The following is a 17,072-nucleotide window of genomic DNA, read 5'->3' on the forward strand; positions in this document are numbered from 1 at the left end:
CACTCGGTCACTAAGTAGGGCCATCTACTGGATTCCTGGGCTTACAATAATGACCAGATATCCTGTTTTCCCACAAACTATATATCAATCCGCTCAGCGCCTCATGTTCTGTAACATACTGCCCGCAGACTGATCTGCATTTTCAATGTGTCAGGTGACAATGTGACCTTTAGCTTTGTTTTATCCTGTCCTCAATCATGTGAGAATCTATGAAGATCTTTTATCTGAAAACCATTAAACCAATGGGAATTTACATGAAATATGGCAGAGGTGACAGACTATTGCACCCTCTATCGCTCCTGCGGTCGATGGTTTCCTCAACACACAGGCACCAACTCATCTGATAGATCATAAACAAAGGTGAATATTTCCATATTCCAGGCAGTGAATTATTTTGTAACACCACAAGAGTCATGCACTAATGAAGATACGGTATGCACCCAAACTACCTGGAGCTTATCTTGTTTATCTGTCTTACTATTAAATCCACCTTTCGGTGTCTTGGTGCTTAATACTGATCTGATTCCACAAGCCTTACCGTCCCTCTGGGGTTATGCCTACAGTTCAGGCCTATGATGTTTTTCTAATTCAGTGAGCTCTGACTAGTGTCCTGGTCGTCATTGCTGTTGGGAAGTAATGGTAATGTATTAAATAGGAGTGGTTCTCTTGTGCCATCTACTGGTCAAAAAGGAAATGGACCAGGCAAGAGAATAATAGAATTAATAGAACACTTCTGTATATACTAGAGTATAAGCCAAATTTTTCAGCACAATTTTTGTGCTGAAAGAGCCCCCCTCGGCTTATACTCGAGTCAGCAAAAAAAAAAAAAAACTTTTTTTTTTTTTTAAGGGGGGTGCCACACTGTCAATGTATGGAATCTCCCATAAAGTAGTCGGAAAAAAAAGAAGCTTTAAAAAGCTGTAAATCCCTCCTTTCCCATAGAATATATACAAAAGTAGAAAATGACTGTGAAACACATACACATTAGGTATCCCTGTGTCTGACAGTGCCCGGTCTACTGAATATAGGGGATCTGCAGTGCTCCTGTTCCGTCGGGAAGGGGTTAATACAGTGTTTCCCCGAAAATAGGACGTACCCCGAAAGTAAGGCATGGCAGACATTTTGCTGCCTTGCCTAATATAAGGCGCTCCCCCGAAAGTAAGACGTAGTGAATAGAAATGAATGGAAGTAGCCGGCAAGCGGGGGGTTAATCGGCGTGCCGGGCGCTTCCATTCATTTCTATGGGAGCGTGTGTGGGCACCGACCGGAGGCATTAGCGCTGACACCAGCAGACACCAGGCGGCTATGGCGGCCACCCGACTCCCAGGTGGCCGCCATAGTTAAACACCCGGCATCCTGCCAGCAGGATGTCAGCAGACATCCAGCGCTAATGCCTCCGGTCGGTGCCCACACCGACCGTGGGCATTAACTCTTCTGGCGCCGGTTATCGCTGGCACCTGGAGCATGCTCCAGGGCCGACGTCACGTTGGCACGACAGCCGGGAGCCTTGTAAAGGCTCCCCGGCCTGTCTGCAGTGCTTTTCTTTTGCAGGCTGCTCTATGCAGCCTGCAAAAGAAATGCCCATTTTTTTGCAATGCAATGCAGTTGCAAAGGTCTGATCACTAATGCAATGCATTGCATTAGTGATCAGACCTTTGTAATTGCATTGCAAAAAATCGTCATTTCTTTTGAAGGCAGGTTGCCTGTCTGTAATGTATTACAGGGGGTTAATAAATGCAAAAAAAAAAAAAATAATAAAAGTATTAAAAATTCAAATCAACCCATTTCCCTAGAACACATATAAAAGTATGTAAATACTGTGAAACACATACCGTACATGTTAGGTATCCCTGTGTCCAAAATCGCCTGCTCTACAAATCTATAAAAATATTTTTATCCTGTACAGTATTTAATAAATTTTAATTTTTATATTTAGCAATATATGTGAATTCTTCTTTGAAAAAAATAAGACACCCCCTGAAAATAAGACATGGCGCATCTTTGGGAGCAAAAATTAATATAAGACACCATCTTATTTTTGGGGAAACAGGGTAGGAGCACTGCAGATGCCCTATATTCAGCCAGACTGAATTCCAAGTGTGTGTGTGGGGGGGGGGGGAACAGTCCTCAAGCTCAGGGAAGAGGCAGACAGACAACCAAAACACCCCCTCCCCTTCCCCATCACCCAGCATCTACTGCACCCAAAAACTCCGACCATTTTAATTTTTGAAATTTTCCAGTAACTGCTGCATTTCCCCCCTAGGCTTATACTCGAGTCAATAAGTTTTCCCAGTTTTTTGTGGTAAAATTAGGGGCCTCGGCTTATATTCGGGTCGGCTTATACTCGAGTATATACGGTATTTGTATTTTTTTCCTCCACAAGCTAGATTGTGTGTGTATACTGCTATGCTTATTCCTTCTCATAGGTTTCATGTTATTCACATCATGCAACTTTTTCAGAATACATCTCAATGTAAGTCGTTGGAAAAAGATGAAAGTGACAAAACTCCATCAAACCAACTATGTTTTACCAAGGAAGATGTAAAGCATATTGTACAGGAGAGGAATGAGCTGAAGACTAACTTGTTCCTGGTAAATGAGGAGTTAAAGTATTATCACAGGTGACTTATTTTTGTACCTTTTATAATAAATCGGGCTTACAAGTAGTCGGGTAATGCCATAATGGGCCATGCTGTGATATGTTCTATGTAATGACCACTTATGAGAAGATGTGCGACCTGCTGCATTTGAGCACTGTATTGTCTGAAGTTGAACCTATGGCAACTAAGTACTCTCTGGACTGTCTTCAGCCTGAAAAGGCACCGTAACAGTCTTAAGTCATAGAATGATCTTTCTTCAAACCATAGGACCATTTGTGTGCCCTTCTGGTTCCATTAGGTTCTCAGGAAATTGTGTCCTTATATGTGTTTGCAATTCTAATTCATGAATTCTGCAGGGCTAATGTAAGGAACGACAATCCCCTTGAAAAGGACTGTGTTATAAGTGATACCTAATTTAGAATGGACCACACTTGCTTGTTAGTCTGTGTCCAAATCCCTTTTACACTGGTCTTGTCCTATTGGTGTGAATAGACCTGTTACTAAGGGGTGTATTATGGTTATTTGGTAACATGTATTGCTTTGTCATTTTTTACTTACTAAGGGAGCTGCTGAATGATGAGAGGATTCCCAGCCTTTTGTTATGTGGCATGAAATCTGCCATCAGGAAACAGAGGAAGAAAATTAAAGCCAAAATGCTGGGCATCATGGAATCTCCTAACAGCAGGTCAGCTCATCCATTACATTCTTGTAGTTTTTACGATTACGTTGTGTATAGCATAGAATAAGCTAGCGATGGGATTTTACAGAGTCATGTGCAAGAAACAAATCTCTCATCGTCATTTATCCTTGTGCTGGTTAGTGGTCCAGCTGCTATGATGTCTTCCATAAACAACACACAGAAAGCAGAGGAGAACCTGTTTCCTAACTCTCTCAGAAGCATCAGCAGGGTCATGTAGAACATCGTACTGATCAGTATTTGAGAATAAAGCATTTGGGGTGACATAGAAACACACTATTCAGCTCCAGCAATGTGTGTCTCCTTTCTCTGTTGCATAGCCCCTGCTCACATCACTCTTCTCTTAATAAGACTTCTATGTAACTTGGTTCCTTTATGAACTGCAGCAAAATGGATTCAGAGTGAAAGTCAGTTTAACTAGAGGTGGTGGAGAAGGAAAATAGTCAAATATGTGGAGAAAGAGGCATTTTTCTCATATGAGATAAATTACAAAAGTTTCTTCTACAGGATTGTACTATTGAGAAATGCAAAGTTTGTTGAAAAGTCAATGACTATTAAAATTTAGATGGCTTAAACCTGGACCAGGAAGGCAGGTAGAAGATGGTCCAATATTTCTCAGTGACTTGTACTAAATATGAGACATGATGCATCTTGCCAAATACTGTAGATCTGACCCTTTACTTCCTTCTCTTCCTTCCCTTCCTCCTCATGACCACAATATTTTGTGGCCGAATGTGGCACATCTTTATTCTTTTCACTTTTCTAGACTTTTGTATGAAGCACAACATGGTGCCCTTTGCTTTTGGCCCTGAGAACTTACTATAAGTATCTTACTTGAAATACACTTGTATCAGTGGAGGCCATTTTTATTTTTGTGAAATGATAGCTTACGTTTTTGATGCATTGGAGATATAGACCTAAAATGGCTCCTTTTTAGATTTTTTTTTCCCCAAGTCTGATTTAATCTAATCATAGATTTCGGCTTTAAAAGGCGATTTTGCCCATAAATTTATGGCTTTCATAAGTTTGTGATAGATAATACATCTCTGTGTTTGGTTGTTGCAGTGATGATGAGAGCTCATGGACACAGACAACGGCAACAGATTGTGTAGACGCCAAACCTCCGGACTCCAAGATCAAGAGTTTGTAAGTTTTCTTCTCTTTATCATAATGTCTAAAGTTCTAGTCTGTAGAGAAATAGTCTTCAGAACAATGAGACATGAACTCCTGACAAGTGTCTTAGATGGAAGCTTGTTACACTGCAGGCTAGAGTAGCAGATTCTGTTAGTATACACTAGACATCATAACCGATATTCTAACCATTCAGTTCAGCTTTCAGCAGTTTTATCACCTGACTCGCCTGTAGAGAGGAAGTATTAAGGAAATTCTGAATTTCACACCCAACACCAATGACACTTAAGTTTCATAAATGAGAAATTCCATATAATTGGTTACATCCTCATATAAATACATGTGTGACTGTTATAGGAACATATAGTAAAATATAGTGACACCAAGTTACCTGGATATTCACTGCAAAAGAGAAGTCTCCTACGACGGCCAACAACTGATGTATTATTAATTTGCCTCTTTTTGAGTTGCAGCGATGTGGGTGACTTGGGTGAGCAACCATAAGGATATGCAGTTTCCTACACTACTCTCCCAGTGCAACAAGCATACACGCTAACTGAATCAGAGAGCACAGCCATGCAGTTTTGGTCTCCCAAAGCAGCTGTGAGATGATGATGCAGTTGTGTCCTTCCTTGCCTTTCCTATTAGTTGGAAATGTCTACTTCTACGTCTTATAATTTGATCGGATTTTCATAGCAATATAACTTCTTTGCAATATGCAGTTGTGAGATATATTGTATTTGTGTCTTTGTGACCACCTAGTGTTTTTTTATTCTGGTTTGCAGCCTGTGAAAAATTTTGCTAGCATCCTGCAATATAGTATTGAGTTGATTTTATGAGACATTAGAATCCTTAATCTGCAAGTACATGCTTTTTTTTTTTTTCTTCCATAAATCACTAGTGCAGGTGAAGGCCACGAATTTTGCAATATTGTTCATTAAAGAAAAGTGTCTGTGTTTTCACTCATTTGCCGTCTCCGCCGCTGATTAAAGGGATCCTATCATTAAAACTTTTTTTTTTTTGTCCCTAACACGTAGGAATAGCCTTAAAAGAGGCTATTCTTCTCCTACCTTTAGATGTCTTCTCCGGGCCGCCATTTGGTATAAATCCTTTTTTTTTCGGTATGCAAATGAGTTATCTCACAGCACTGGGCGGCGGTCCCCAGGACTCAAACGGCACTGGGGGCGTCCCCAATGCTGCGAGAGAACTCTCCAGCGCTGCCTCCATATTCTTCAGGAATGGCTTCTCTTCGCGTCGTCTTCCGGAGCTGAGTTCAAACTGCACATGCCCTCCAGCCACAAGAAAATGGCCGCTTACACTTGCTCTGTAAGCGGCCATTTTATTGTGGTCGGCGGGCATGCGTAGTCTGCTTTGCCCGAGGCCTAGAAGTTTGAAGCCAGCGCTAGAAGAAGACTCAAAGAGAGCCTATTACTGAAGAAGATGGAGGCGGTACTGGAGAGTTCTCTCACAGCATTTGGGACACCCCCAGTGCTGTGAGAGAACTAATTTGCATACCAACAAAAACCGGGATTTATACTGAACGGCAGCGCGGAAAAGACATCTAAAGGTAGGAGAAGAATAGCCTTTCTTAAGGCTTATTCTCCTACATGTTAGTGAGAAAAAATTGAGTTTTAATGATAGGATCCCTTTAAATCTGTGCAATAGATGTCTATGGTGAGGGTAAGGGGAGGAAGATGAGAACGCCTCAAAGCAGAAAGACATCTGCACTATGGAGAGACAGTGTTGTTTTATAATACAACTGAGATATGGAAAGGAATGACTATGAAGGAATTTAATGCTGTAGATGCCTCCTAGATCTTTCCTTCACCCTTCCCTTTTCATAGAGCACATTGGAAACTGAGAGTGATTGTGTACGGGGTATGGACCAAAATCTCTCAGATAAGACGTAAAGAAAGGAGTTATACAGGCACTTTTGTTTAGTGAAGTATACATTTGTTCCCTTCACCTATTCCCTTCAACTACTGATTTATAGAAAAAAAAAATTAAGTTTTACTTACCCTTTAACCATATATCAGTGAAAGTAAGTTTCACAATGCATAAGTGGTAGGTGGAGAAGGTTTCTACGCTGTGGTTTTATGACTATGATCATATCCAAGGCAAAGCAGTATAATGCTTCTCTTCATTATCTGATGCCAATTTGGGGTTGGGTGCCATATGCCACGCTCTCTGTCCAGGACTAATGTTTCAGTATTTTGCTTCCACAGGTTTGGGATGTGGTACGGTAAACCAGAAGCAGAACCAGGCCCCTGGGAAATCATCAATGTCAAGGAAATCAACATGATACAGAAAGACGGCAGCAGTGCTGATACCAGCTGAATTGGACTATAAATGTCTTGTAGAAATCTCTCTACCACATTGTATTGCCAGATCACTGCCGGGAAGGGTCAGCACATTCTTCTTCCCTGTAGGACATCGCTGGCTTTACACTCGGTGTAATATATGTAATTGTCCCATGAAGGGGAACACCAATATATTTTTCTAACACTATTTTTATTGGAATTCCTTTTTTTATAATAGATTTTTAAATGTCTATGTATACAGAGTATATTTTTCAGCTGTAAATTCTGTACAATGTATATCTCTCTATTTCTAGTGTTTAATAATCTTAAAGCACTGATGAATAAATATTTCAAGGTAATATAATGTGGCGCTTCACATTAGAACAGTGTGAATCTGGACCGGGCAATGTAAAAATGTGCCAGATTCAGCATGGTTGCTGATGTCGGATAATAAATCCGGTGCGTCTTTACATTGTATAGCCTAAGTTTATAGCACCTATTGTCTGGTGCACATTGTCACGTCTTAAGCAAGGCCCAAGTGGTGCCCCCTTGTCAGAGATTGAAAAAAAAGGTATCCAAAACAATTAAAAGGGGTTCCTGGGCTAAAAATAATGTATGATCTATCCTAGGGATAGTTCACCAGTATCAAATTGGTGGAAGTCCGACATCTCCACTGATTGTTGTTCTTCACAGCAGCCAATACACAGAGAATGGGGCAGGAAGTAGACAGCTCAGTTCTCTGTGCAATAGCTGATCCATTCACTGCAGCTTAGTACCCTGGTATGGCCACTAGTACTGGAATATTCATAGGGCCTGGATTGTTCATTTTTATGAATATTAGTATAATCCACAAATGGCAATCTTATGCATGTAGATGGCAGGAAATATCAGGGAAGAACTATTAGAGTAACACTGTCTCCTGACATCAGCAAGCTGTCACCAGCTTCATCAGCTATATACTGTGGTTATACAGTGACAACCTGAAAGGAGGAACATGTTGTTCCAGCAACATCACAAGATGACCATGTTGTCAGATGACATCTGTTACTGGAGCCACATTGTTTTCTATGTATCTATAGGAAAAAACTGATCCCAGTTTCCAAATGGACACTGTCAGCATGGAGGAAAGAAAGGTGGATTATTTACTAACTGGTCGCCTCTTCATGCAATGAGCACATTGCTTGGGCATGAAGTGACATGTAGACCTGGTCTCAAACACTAAACTAGTCAGCTTTAATATGGCTGAACTAACAGAACAAATGAGGCGTATGCAGCTATGTACAAATGTCTCAAATGCAAAATTAATTATTAAACCAAATTTTATTTTTGAAATGCAAATAGTTTATATATTTTGTAAAGTGAAATATATTGACCCCTGGGAACACTGGATTGCTATTATATTAGTATTATATGGTCTCTTGTGTTATACTGAATGCTGATTTATGGTTATTATATGGAATAATAAACTAGAGCATGAATTCCATTTGGGGTGTTTTATTGAGAAAATACAGACTATCTTTTCAATCCCAGTTTAAGCTTCAGTGTCTCAGATATCTTTGGAGAAACTTAATCTTTACTTATGTACGATTTAACCCATTCATTATGGAATCTTCCCACATCAAATTTACTGCAAGTCTTATTTCTTTTGTGCTCCTTTTACTGAGCTCACAATGCCATACAGTGTATGTAGTTACAAGTATTACAGAACATGCTGCTGAGACCATTTTCGGTCTGGATGAGAGGTTATCCCTCCATAACCCGTAAGAAGGATGAGTTGGTGGAGAGTCGTACCGTTGCGTTCCATATTTTGGAGAATTTCTGGGGCCAGTCTCTGTACACCATTTTCTTGTATTGAATGGCATTAACAAGCTTCTTCCATTGTCCCACTCTAGGGAGTTTTATCTCCCATCCTTCTAATTGTAGGTTTTCTAGCAAGAAATACTAGTATATGGTGCGGCCATTCAGACTCTGAGTAACCAGTAGTGGAATGATGGTAATGCTGGATAGTGTGGCAACAATATACCCCAAACCAAGTCCATAATGGGGCAGTCGCAAACTATGTGCCAAAATGGTATATGGACTGGCACAACAATGACATTTATCACCTGAGGCATGGCCCATATTGTAGAGGCACACTAGGGAGAGAGGACACATGCACAAAATACAATTGAGTCAGTCTGGTATTACATACATAAAACAGTGTTTTTAGGGTGTCGGGCCAGTCATCTGAGAAAGTCCATACAGTTGTGAGTGCCATTTGCTTTTCACTGCTCATTGTGTTTGATTTTAATTTAGTGTACAGAGCTGACATTGTCCCCCGTGTGCCTTTAGATGTACCAATACTGAAATGGGAAGAGTGCCAATACTCAGTTTGTGCCTAGAGTTACCCAATAAAAAGGAGGATATGATAGAATTGAATTTATTAAAAAGAAAAAAAATTGGGGTTGGTCCTGCAGCATGGGCCAGTAGATACAGACGCTTAGAGAGGAGAATCATTCTGACTAAGCTGATGTGGCCCGGGCATACATCGGCTATTTCACATCTAGATTTCACATAACCCAACGGGGAATAGACTTGACTTGCCCAGGGGTTATAGTGACACTTATGCCCAGGTATTAAAATTTACTGAACTACCGGTACTTTATAATATGAGGACCATTGAGCGCTCCAGAGAGGCATTAAGGCTCCAGTTAATACAAAGACTAGAGAAACTGCCATATTTTTACAACTGGAGGGCTCAAGTTCACTCATGAGCAACATAAGGTCATCTGCATATAAATCAGTGTGGTCCTTCCTATATCCCAGGGCAATCCCCCTATACACTGGGCCCTGACTTGCCTTGAGGGGCATAGGTCTCTATTGCCAGACTGAAAAGGAGGGGCGATGAAGGGTAACCTTGAAAAGTGTCCTGGCCCTGGCTAAGGAAAAAGAACATTGACCAATAACCAGCAGCTTTGCCTTGGCTGCATCTAGCAAGGCCAATACCTACTTCTGACTTTGTCTCAGAAAAGGTTTTTTTTTAAAAAAAAAAAAAAAAAAAAAACTAAAAAAACGTTCTAGGTCTTAAAGTGGAGGCAGAAGAAAAGATGGACCGTCCTCCTTGCGGAAGATGAAGGAAAATACCGCGCTCGCCCAAATGAGGTGAAAAGGCTTTATTTCGCATAACGCGTTTTGAGCAAAAGTGCTCTTTTTCAAGTGCATACAATTTACCTTAAAATTGCGGCTTAAATAGCTTGCTTCCTAGCCTATTCCTCATGTACTAATTCTCAGTCTGGGAAGGTAAGCACGGGGTTGATTTGTATAACGTGTTGTTATATGTTTAAATTATTTTCTCATTTATCCTACTGGTTCATAGAGGAAAGGTGTGAACTGTTTGTATTTGTGTTAGACATCCTCCTAGTATCTCTAACATTGTGTGTAGATTTTGAAGGATCATTGTTTTATTATGACTATTTACTATGTTCTGTTTCCTGCGTAGTTAGTTGCTTGGTTGTTTTTATCAATGTTTACTATCATTCTAACAACCACCATTATATATTTTCTGATACTTAGACTATTAGCTCAATGTTTGAGGATTACTTTGTATATAATATAATTCCAATACAAGTCTAATAGACTGGGATAATAACTCTCATAGTCTTATATGGTTTACTTCTTTCCCCTTATATGGGTTGCTATAATCTATCAAAGTTTTTTCTCGCTTATAAGCATATGTTGTGTTTATCTGTCCTTCATATGTGAGTAGTTATTTAACACGAGACATGGTTGTCATAACTCTTTTAAGTTTTGACCATTGATTGAGCTCACCCACTGTTTTTAATTTAATTTGATTGTGTTCGAGTTATTCAGAATACTTTGTATGTCCTGTACATAATTGTTTCTTTCCAAGAACCTTATTGAATTTTTTGGATATTTTCTGTTGTTGTTTATCAATTTTAAGGTAAATTGTATGCACTTGAAAAAGAGCACTTTTGCTCGAAACGCGTTGTGCGAAATAAAGCCTTTTCACCTCATTTGGGCAAGCGCGGTATTTTCCTTCATCTTCCGCAAGGAGGACGGTCCATCTTTTCTTCTACTATCTTGACGTCTTGTGGCGTTTCCTCCAGCAGCTGCCTACACCGAATTGTTGCACCTTTGTTCTACACACCTTAGGGTTGTTGTGTCCCACACAACCCAGTCAGGTGAGCGGCCATTTCTCTGCTTACCTTGTCCTATCCCTGTTATTACTACACATTGGTCGGCTCGGTGCCTCTTTTTGTTGTCTTTGGATTTAAAGTGGAGGCAGAAACTGTAAGGCATCTAGCATTCAAAAAGCCTATAGGGCAATCCCACTAGAATTTACTGTCCTTTCCCCCCTTACATTTATTTTAAGAGACACCGGAAAATGCCCGATACAAGACCCTGATTTAATTTCCTGTTTTTCATAAATTAAAGGGAACCAATTGCAAACCCAAGCAGTTTGTAGGATTAATTTTGCACTTTGCCACTAGATGGTGCTGTAGACACTAGAATTCACACTGATGTTAATGATTTCATCAACATGAGGCCAAGCCAAGCTACAGATAGTTGTGCTCTTTAATCTATGCTGGTAGATTATTACAGATTGGAAGACTTGGTCAGGACACATTAATTGTAATTAAAACCAATGGCACCACAGATCTATTTTATTTAGACTAAAGACTGACACATTGTAGCAATCTAGCAGTGAGAGTTTTTTGCAGCTACTAAAGATGTGTTGAGATCACATCCCATTGCTTAGACTGTATACAGTTGTATCTAGTAACTCTCCCCATTCAGGACACATTTCATTAAGATGACTGTGTATGCATATAGGGGTCGAGAATGGGATCCACTTTGCAGGAACTGTAAAATGCCATCGTTTTTGCTGTGATGTTTTCTCCATGTGGGGCTGAGGCCATAAACACAAGTTGGCAGCAAGTTTAATAGGATTGTTGGAGGATTATATGCTGGGACCTGGCAATGGTGGTATCCGGCCGGAGTTCTTCCCAGATAAGGTAATACAGTAGTACTTAGAGGCAGAGTATGAGCCTTTCTGTCTCTTCCTAAAACTTTATTACCATGTAGAATCGCCGCTTTGTGTGCAGGACATTACCATGCTGTCTCCTCTGTATCACTGCAGGGTTATAGAGAGAACAGGGATGGAGTTGTGGAAAGAGTGCCAAGTATCTACCACCCTAGCTGGAATACACAATATAGCAGGAGGGCAGAAAATTACTCATGTAGGTCATAGCCATCCCCAGTATCTATCAGTATTTCTATACCAAAAATGTCCACCGAACTCCAAAGGTCATGCTAAAATATAGAATTATCAAAAATATCATGTGATCATGCTGCTGGTCATATGAGCAGATCTCCAATGGGCATGCAGAGCCCGCACCAGCACTGTAAGGGCTAGTTCACACGTGAACTGCCCGCGCGGGTTTTGACACAGAGAGACGCGGTGAGCCGCGTCTCTCTCTTGTCAAAACCCGCCCGCCGCGACCATCGCTGTCGCGGCTTAACCCCCCCGCTGTCGGCTCAAATGAATGAGCCGACATAGGAGGGAGCTGCCGGGGGCGGAAGCCGCGCGACTGAGACAGCGCGGCTTCCGCCTGAAGAAAAGACATGTCCTTTCTTTTCTCCGCTAGCAGCAGCTCGCCGCTAGCGGAGAACAGAAGCCCGGCGGTCTCCATAGACCACCATTATAAGGGGAGGTTTTGGACGCGAAATCCGCTGTCAAAAACCTCCCCTTATACTCACGTGTGAACTAGCCCTTAGACCCGCACATGCCCAGATCACAGTCGGAATAGTCATACAGTATCTAGATTGCGATGTATCAGTTTGCCCTCAGCTTTAGCCCAATACAAACCAAAATGATAACTATTTATTACTCATTTAACTGCGCCATAGACAATAATCATCACCAAAAGGACATTACAAAAATCTTATATAAAGCTGGATAGACTTACAGATGTTAGTTTATAATGTAAAAAAGAAGATAGTTAAGTCATATCTAGAAAGTAACTATCATAGAATATTAACAAAGGGTCTGTACTCATCTCAATTTCTACTTGCGTTGTTTTAATCTCTGTATGCGATCCCCACTCCGTTGTAAGGAGGGAATATGCTCCAATACTTGTAATTTTAACTGGAACTGGGATTTCCAACTTGTGTTTCCAAATGCAGTCTCACACATGTTGGGTAGTCTCTCCATTTTAAAAGATATACCATAAAGAATGCAAGACATGTAAAATAACCCTTTATGAAATATGAACCCCAAAATGTGAATGATATACCTGGTCATACCTGAATACATTGGAACACGTTTGATTCCAAGGAGTCAGCAAAAGTTTCTGATGGGGAACTTTACTCATAGGACCAATATCTGCGTGTACTAGTTTGTCGCTGATATTTGAACATCTCTAGAAGCACAACAAAGAGGGATTTTGGAACTCTCGGACCATAAGGTAGGAATGTCCCAATACTGTTCAATGTTTCTGATGGATTCTTGGTAGTATTGGATGGTAAGTATTGACACGTGCTAATCTATGGGAATTCTCAGGTCTGGATTCAGTTGTGTAGAGGTATAACCGCTTTGAATACATTTTTCAAACATCTCACTAGCTCCTAAAGCTAGAATCTGTGGATCTGAAACTATCTTCTTTACCCTACACAGCTGAGATCTAGGCAATTAATTTTTAATGGACCAGGGATGACCACTAGTAAAATGTAGCAATCCTTTCCGATCTCTAGTTTTTTTTTGTATAGTTCAAAAGTCAGATGACCCAATTCATCCAACTTGTTCAGTGTGTCTAAAAAACTCACCTCTGAATGGTCATTGTGTAGGGTTAAGGACAGTTCTGCTGTGATGATATTAAGGAAATCATATAGTGTCTCAGTGCCCCGCTATATGCAAAACATATCATCAATGTACCTAAACCATTTGATGACCTCGTCAACATACAGTTGGTGTGTGTACACATGACTTTGTTCAAGATCTGTGATAAAGGAGTTTGCGTATGGGGGACCATGTTAGACCCCATTGTGGTCCCCCATTGCTGGACATAGAAATGGTCCCCAAACAAAAAATAATTCTCTTCCACTATAATTTAAAGAGGAACAAGATTCCAACAATTTTGCAGTAGCCCTTATTCCTTTCTAGTGATCAATACAAGTATATAGGCTGGTTACGAATAAACTAAGAATACAATATGGGGTAATAGTGAGATTTCTCCCAACTTGGATAAGAAGTCTGCTGTGACTAATAAGAAGGATCCGGAACTCTGAATCAAAGAGGATAAAACTTTACCTAGATAAATTAGCCATATTTTTATGTGTTCCCGATCCTACCTGCAATTAAAAAAAAATTGGATGATAGGCACTTTATGATAGGTTGACTTAGCAGACAATTGTCCATGAACTTCTTAAAAATAGGCATTCTTATCCATGATCATTATTTCTGATCATGATCAGTAGATTTCATTCTGGCACACAGACGTGCCACAGCTTCTTTACTTTATTACACATTAGGCTATGTAGAGGGGAGAGGGAAAATATACACCAATAACTGAAGGTGCTACACTGTGACTCATGGAGCATTTTCAATACCTCTCTGTCCCAGATAAGAGGCTACCAGTGCACAGAATGAGGCAATGAATTAATTCCTGCTTCATTCTCCATAGAGTTCTGTGTGTGAGCTAGGTAGGGATACGATTCTACGTAAACAGACTAATAAGTGGAGAAGGAAACATTTCTTTAATAAGACATATAACAAAGATTCTTATAACCACATTCAAAGATTCAGTATAAATTATTTATCATTTATCTATTAAAATCTCTGTGTTTTCTATATTACGAAGTCAAGGAGGCGGTCCTACCGGTGATTGTCAGCTATGTCTCTATGTATAGTCATATAGGGGAGGCTATCAATCACTGTTAGGACCGCCTCCTTGACTAATCATTTCAATGGATCAATGACAGGTGGTATTGAATCTCTTTCCCCAAACTGATATAGCAATCTGCTCAGCTCCCCCTGCTCTATAACATGCTGTGTGCAGACTGGACAGCATTTCCAATATGACCGGATCCCTTTAATAGCCTATCATGACCTGTATAAATAACAGACATAATAGGCTAAGAAAACAATGAAATGCCTGTCTGAATAAGCTGACTCATACGGTACTCATACGGTAGTTGATCATGGAGATGGTGGCAGGACACAAGAATTAGAATGTCTTCCTTAGGCCTGGGAATCTGCACAATTCCAGGCGTGACTACTGACATTAATGTTTTGCGTCTGTCTGTCCTTATCGCCATCTGAGACACAATGAGCAGTGAATCATCCCCATCACCCGCTAATACAACCAGCGCTCTCACATTATAGCAAGGAGATGGCAGTCACTTCCTGCTCAGTGACACACTTCCTGTGCTTTCCTTAAAGGTTACTTGCCTTGTCAAATAATACAAGACATCTTCCAGTGTGTATTTTATTTCCTTATATGCTCAGCTGACTAGTAGAAACTATATTTAGACCAGATTTTATTTCCTTCAGGATTTCACAGTTTGTACTTTTTAGTAAGATGTGAGTTGTGGATTATTCATTGGTCCAAAGACTAGAGAGACTAGAAGAAATAATCTTATGTGCAGAGCTCAAAGGACAGATTTCGGCTGCCAGGAAGACCCTGCCAGATCTGCTGATATAAGCAGGAAAAAGGTGCTTCCTACAAAACTGCTGACTGCTGGGGCAGTAAAACATGACAAGGAGGAGGAGTGGTAACAACAATGATAGGAACATGAAAAGTAACTCAGGGAAGTCCACGGCTATAAGGGAATCATCCTGTGTCTGCCCACATGTTCAATTACTAAGATACCCGGCCAGTTTCATGTGTATAGAACTACACTATATGGCATGAAGTATGTGACAGCTGACCATCACCATCACATGGCCATCTAAGTCTGAAATCATGTGTTTTATAATACAGACAGGGCCCAAGGTCTACCCAAAGCGTCCAAGTGTAATTTAGCCCTATACAATTAGCAATAAGTATGCGCTCCTACATTGATGTGTGCTGACCCCTGACACAGATGTATGCAGGATCTGTTCAAGGACCTTAAACTTCAAAGGTCCTCAAGTGTCTGTAGGTGAGCAGAGAGAAGATTGGAAATATGTAAAGGTAGGTGTTTGTGCGTCTGTGAAAGTCTAAGTCTCCAGGGATTCTGTTTTTCCATTTTGCTTGAAAAATGCAAAGACAAAAGTTCTGCAAATATAGTCTATGGGGTCTTCAGGTTTCCACATGCGATTGCTTTCTACGTGGATTGGGTTTCCGGTTTTTCAGGTCCCCAATCAGACTTAAAGGTATTTAAAACAGATCTGTGCAATGTGAATAGCAAAGGGGTGATTGCACTTGCAAAAGCACCACAGTCCGTTCATATGGTTAATGACCATGGGTGTTAGACTCCCGTTGATCTCTTAGATCTCTAAGACTGTTAGGACCGTACACCAAAACATGCAGCTCTCAGCATTGTTTCCATGGTGGGCAATGCTCACTCACCTTATTGTTGAGGGTTGTGGATACTATGGGCTATACTAATATTGACAATTCCAGGAGCCATGCTGCTCGATTGCCATCCATAGTGTAGAGGCAGGTTTAGGTAGTGCAGTGGTGTGGATCGTATGGCGGGTGAGCAGCATGGAATTGATATTAACTGAAGCCGCGCTTTGCTGGTACAGCTGATCTCCAGGGTATCTGGGGGTGGGCTCCTAGAAATTATTCCAATTTTGGGGCTTAAACATCCCAGTCCGACACTACCTTAGGTGTTTCCATATTATCATTTTTAGGTTTGTTGTTCTGATCTATCAGAGGAACAAAACAAGAGACATAAAAAAGTCAGATGGACAGATAAAAACTGAACACATTGCATCCATCTTCATTGATCTCAATGATAAAGAAAAACCGGAAACACTTCTGCTGACTTTCTGTTTTGTATTTTACTTTCACAAGTGTCAAATGTTTTTAATAAATTTAGACTGTTGAGGGGCCACAATGTTCATACAGTCCATTGTAGTTTTAATCTGCCCTGGTACTTGTAGCTTAAGGTAACTGAAGTGTTTTACCCAATATATTGGTTTATCTGGTTGCCTATTCTACAGACCACCTTTCAGGTCAGACTCATGCCTCAGTCCCTGCTCTCGGCCATATATATTCTCTTCTCTCCCTCTCTTTGCATATTCCTTTCAGTTGCTGAGCCCTGATAGGAGCTATAACAGTGTTTGATCAGGTCTCTATTATCTCTGGATGTAAATGCAGAGATAATTGTACAATTTACAACGAGCACCAGCATGCT

The 17,072-nt window shown here is 40.6% G+C and overlaps 1 protein-coding gene across 1 annotated transcript in view; it reads left to right on the plus strand.

The window, feature by feature from the left end:
* RILP (Rab interacting lysosomal protein) overlaps positions 1–8,211 on the plus strand; it is a 30,631-nt gene extending 22,420 nt beyond the window's left edge. The window contains exons 5-8 of the mRNA XM_075263913.1: positions 2,461–2,621; positions 3,163–3,285; positions 4,363–4,443; positions 6,654–8,211. Of these exons, the coding sequence (XP_075120014.1) occupies positions 2,461–2,621; positions 3,163–3,285; positions 4,363–4,443; positions 6,654–6,765 (477 nt within the window). The 3' untranslated portion in view covers positions 6,766–8,211. The remainder of the gene's footprint in view (positions 1–2,460; positions 2,622–3,162; positions 3,286–4,362; positions 4,444–6,653) is intronic.
* The last annotated feature ends 8,861 nt before the right edge of the window (positions 8,212–17,072 follow it).

Source organism: Leptodactylus fuscus, chromosome 2 (genome assembly GCF_031893055.1).
Source record: "Leptodactylus fuscus isolate aLepFus1 chromosome 2, aLepFus1.hap2, whole genome shotgun sequence".
NCBI classification, from domain to species: Eukaryota; Metazoa; Chordata; class Amphibia; order Anura; family Leptodactylidae; genus Leptodactylus; species Leptodactylus fuscus.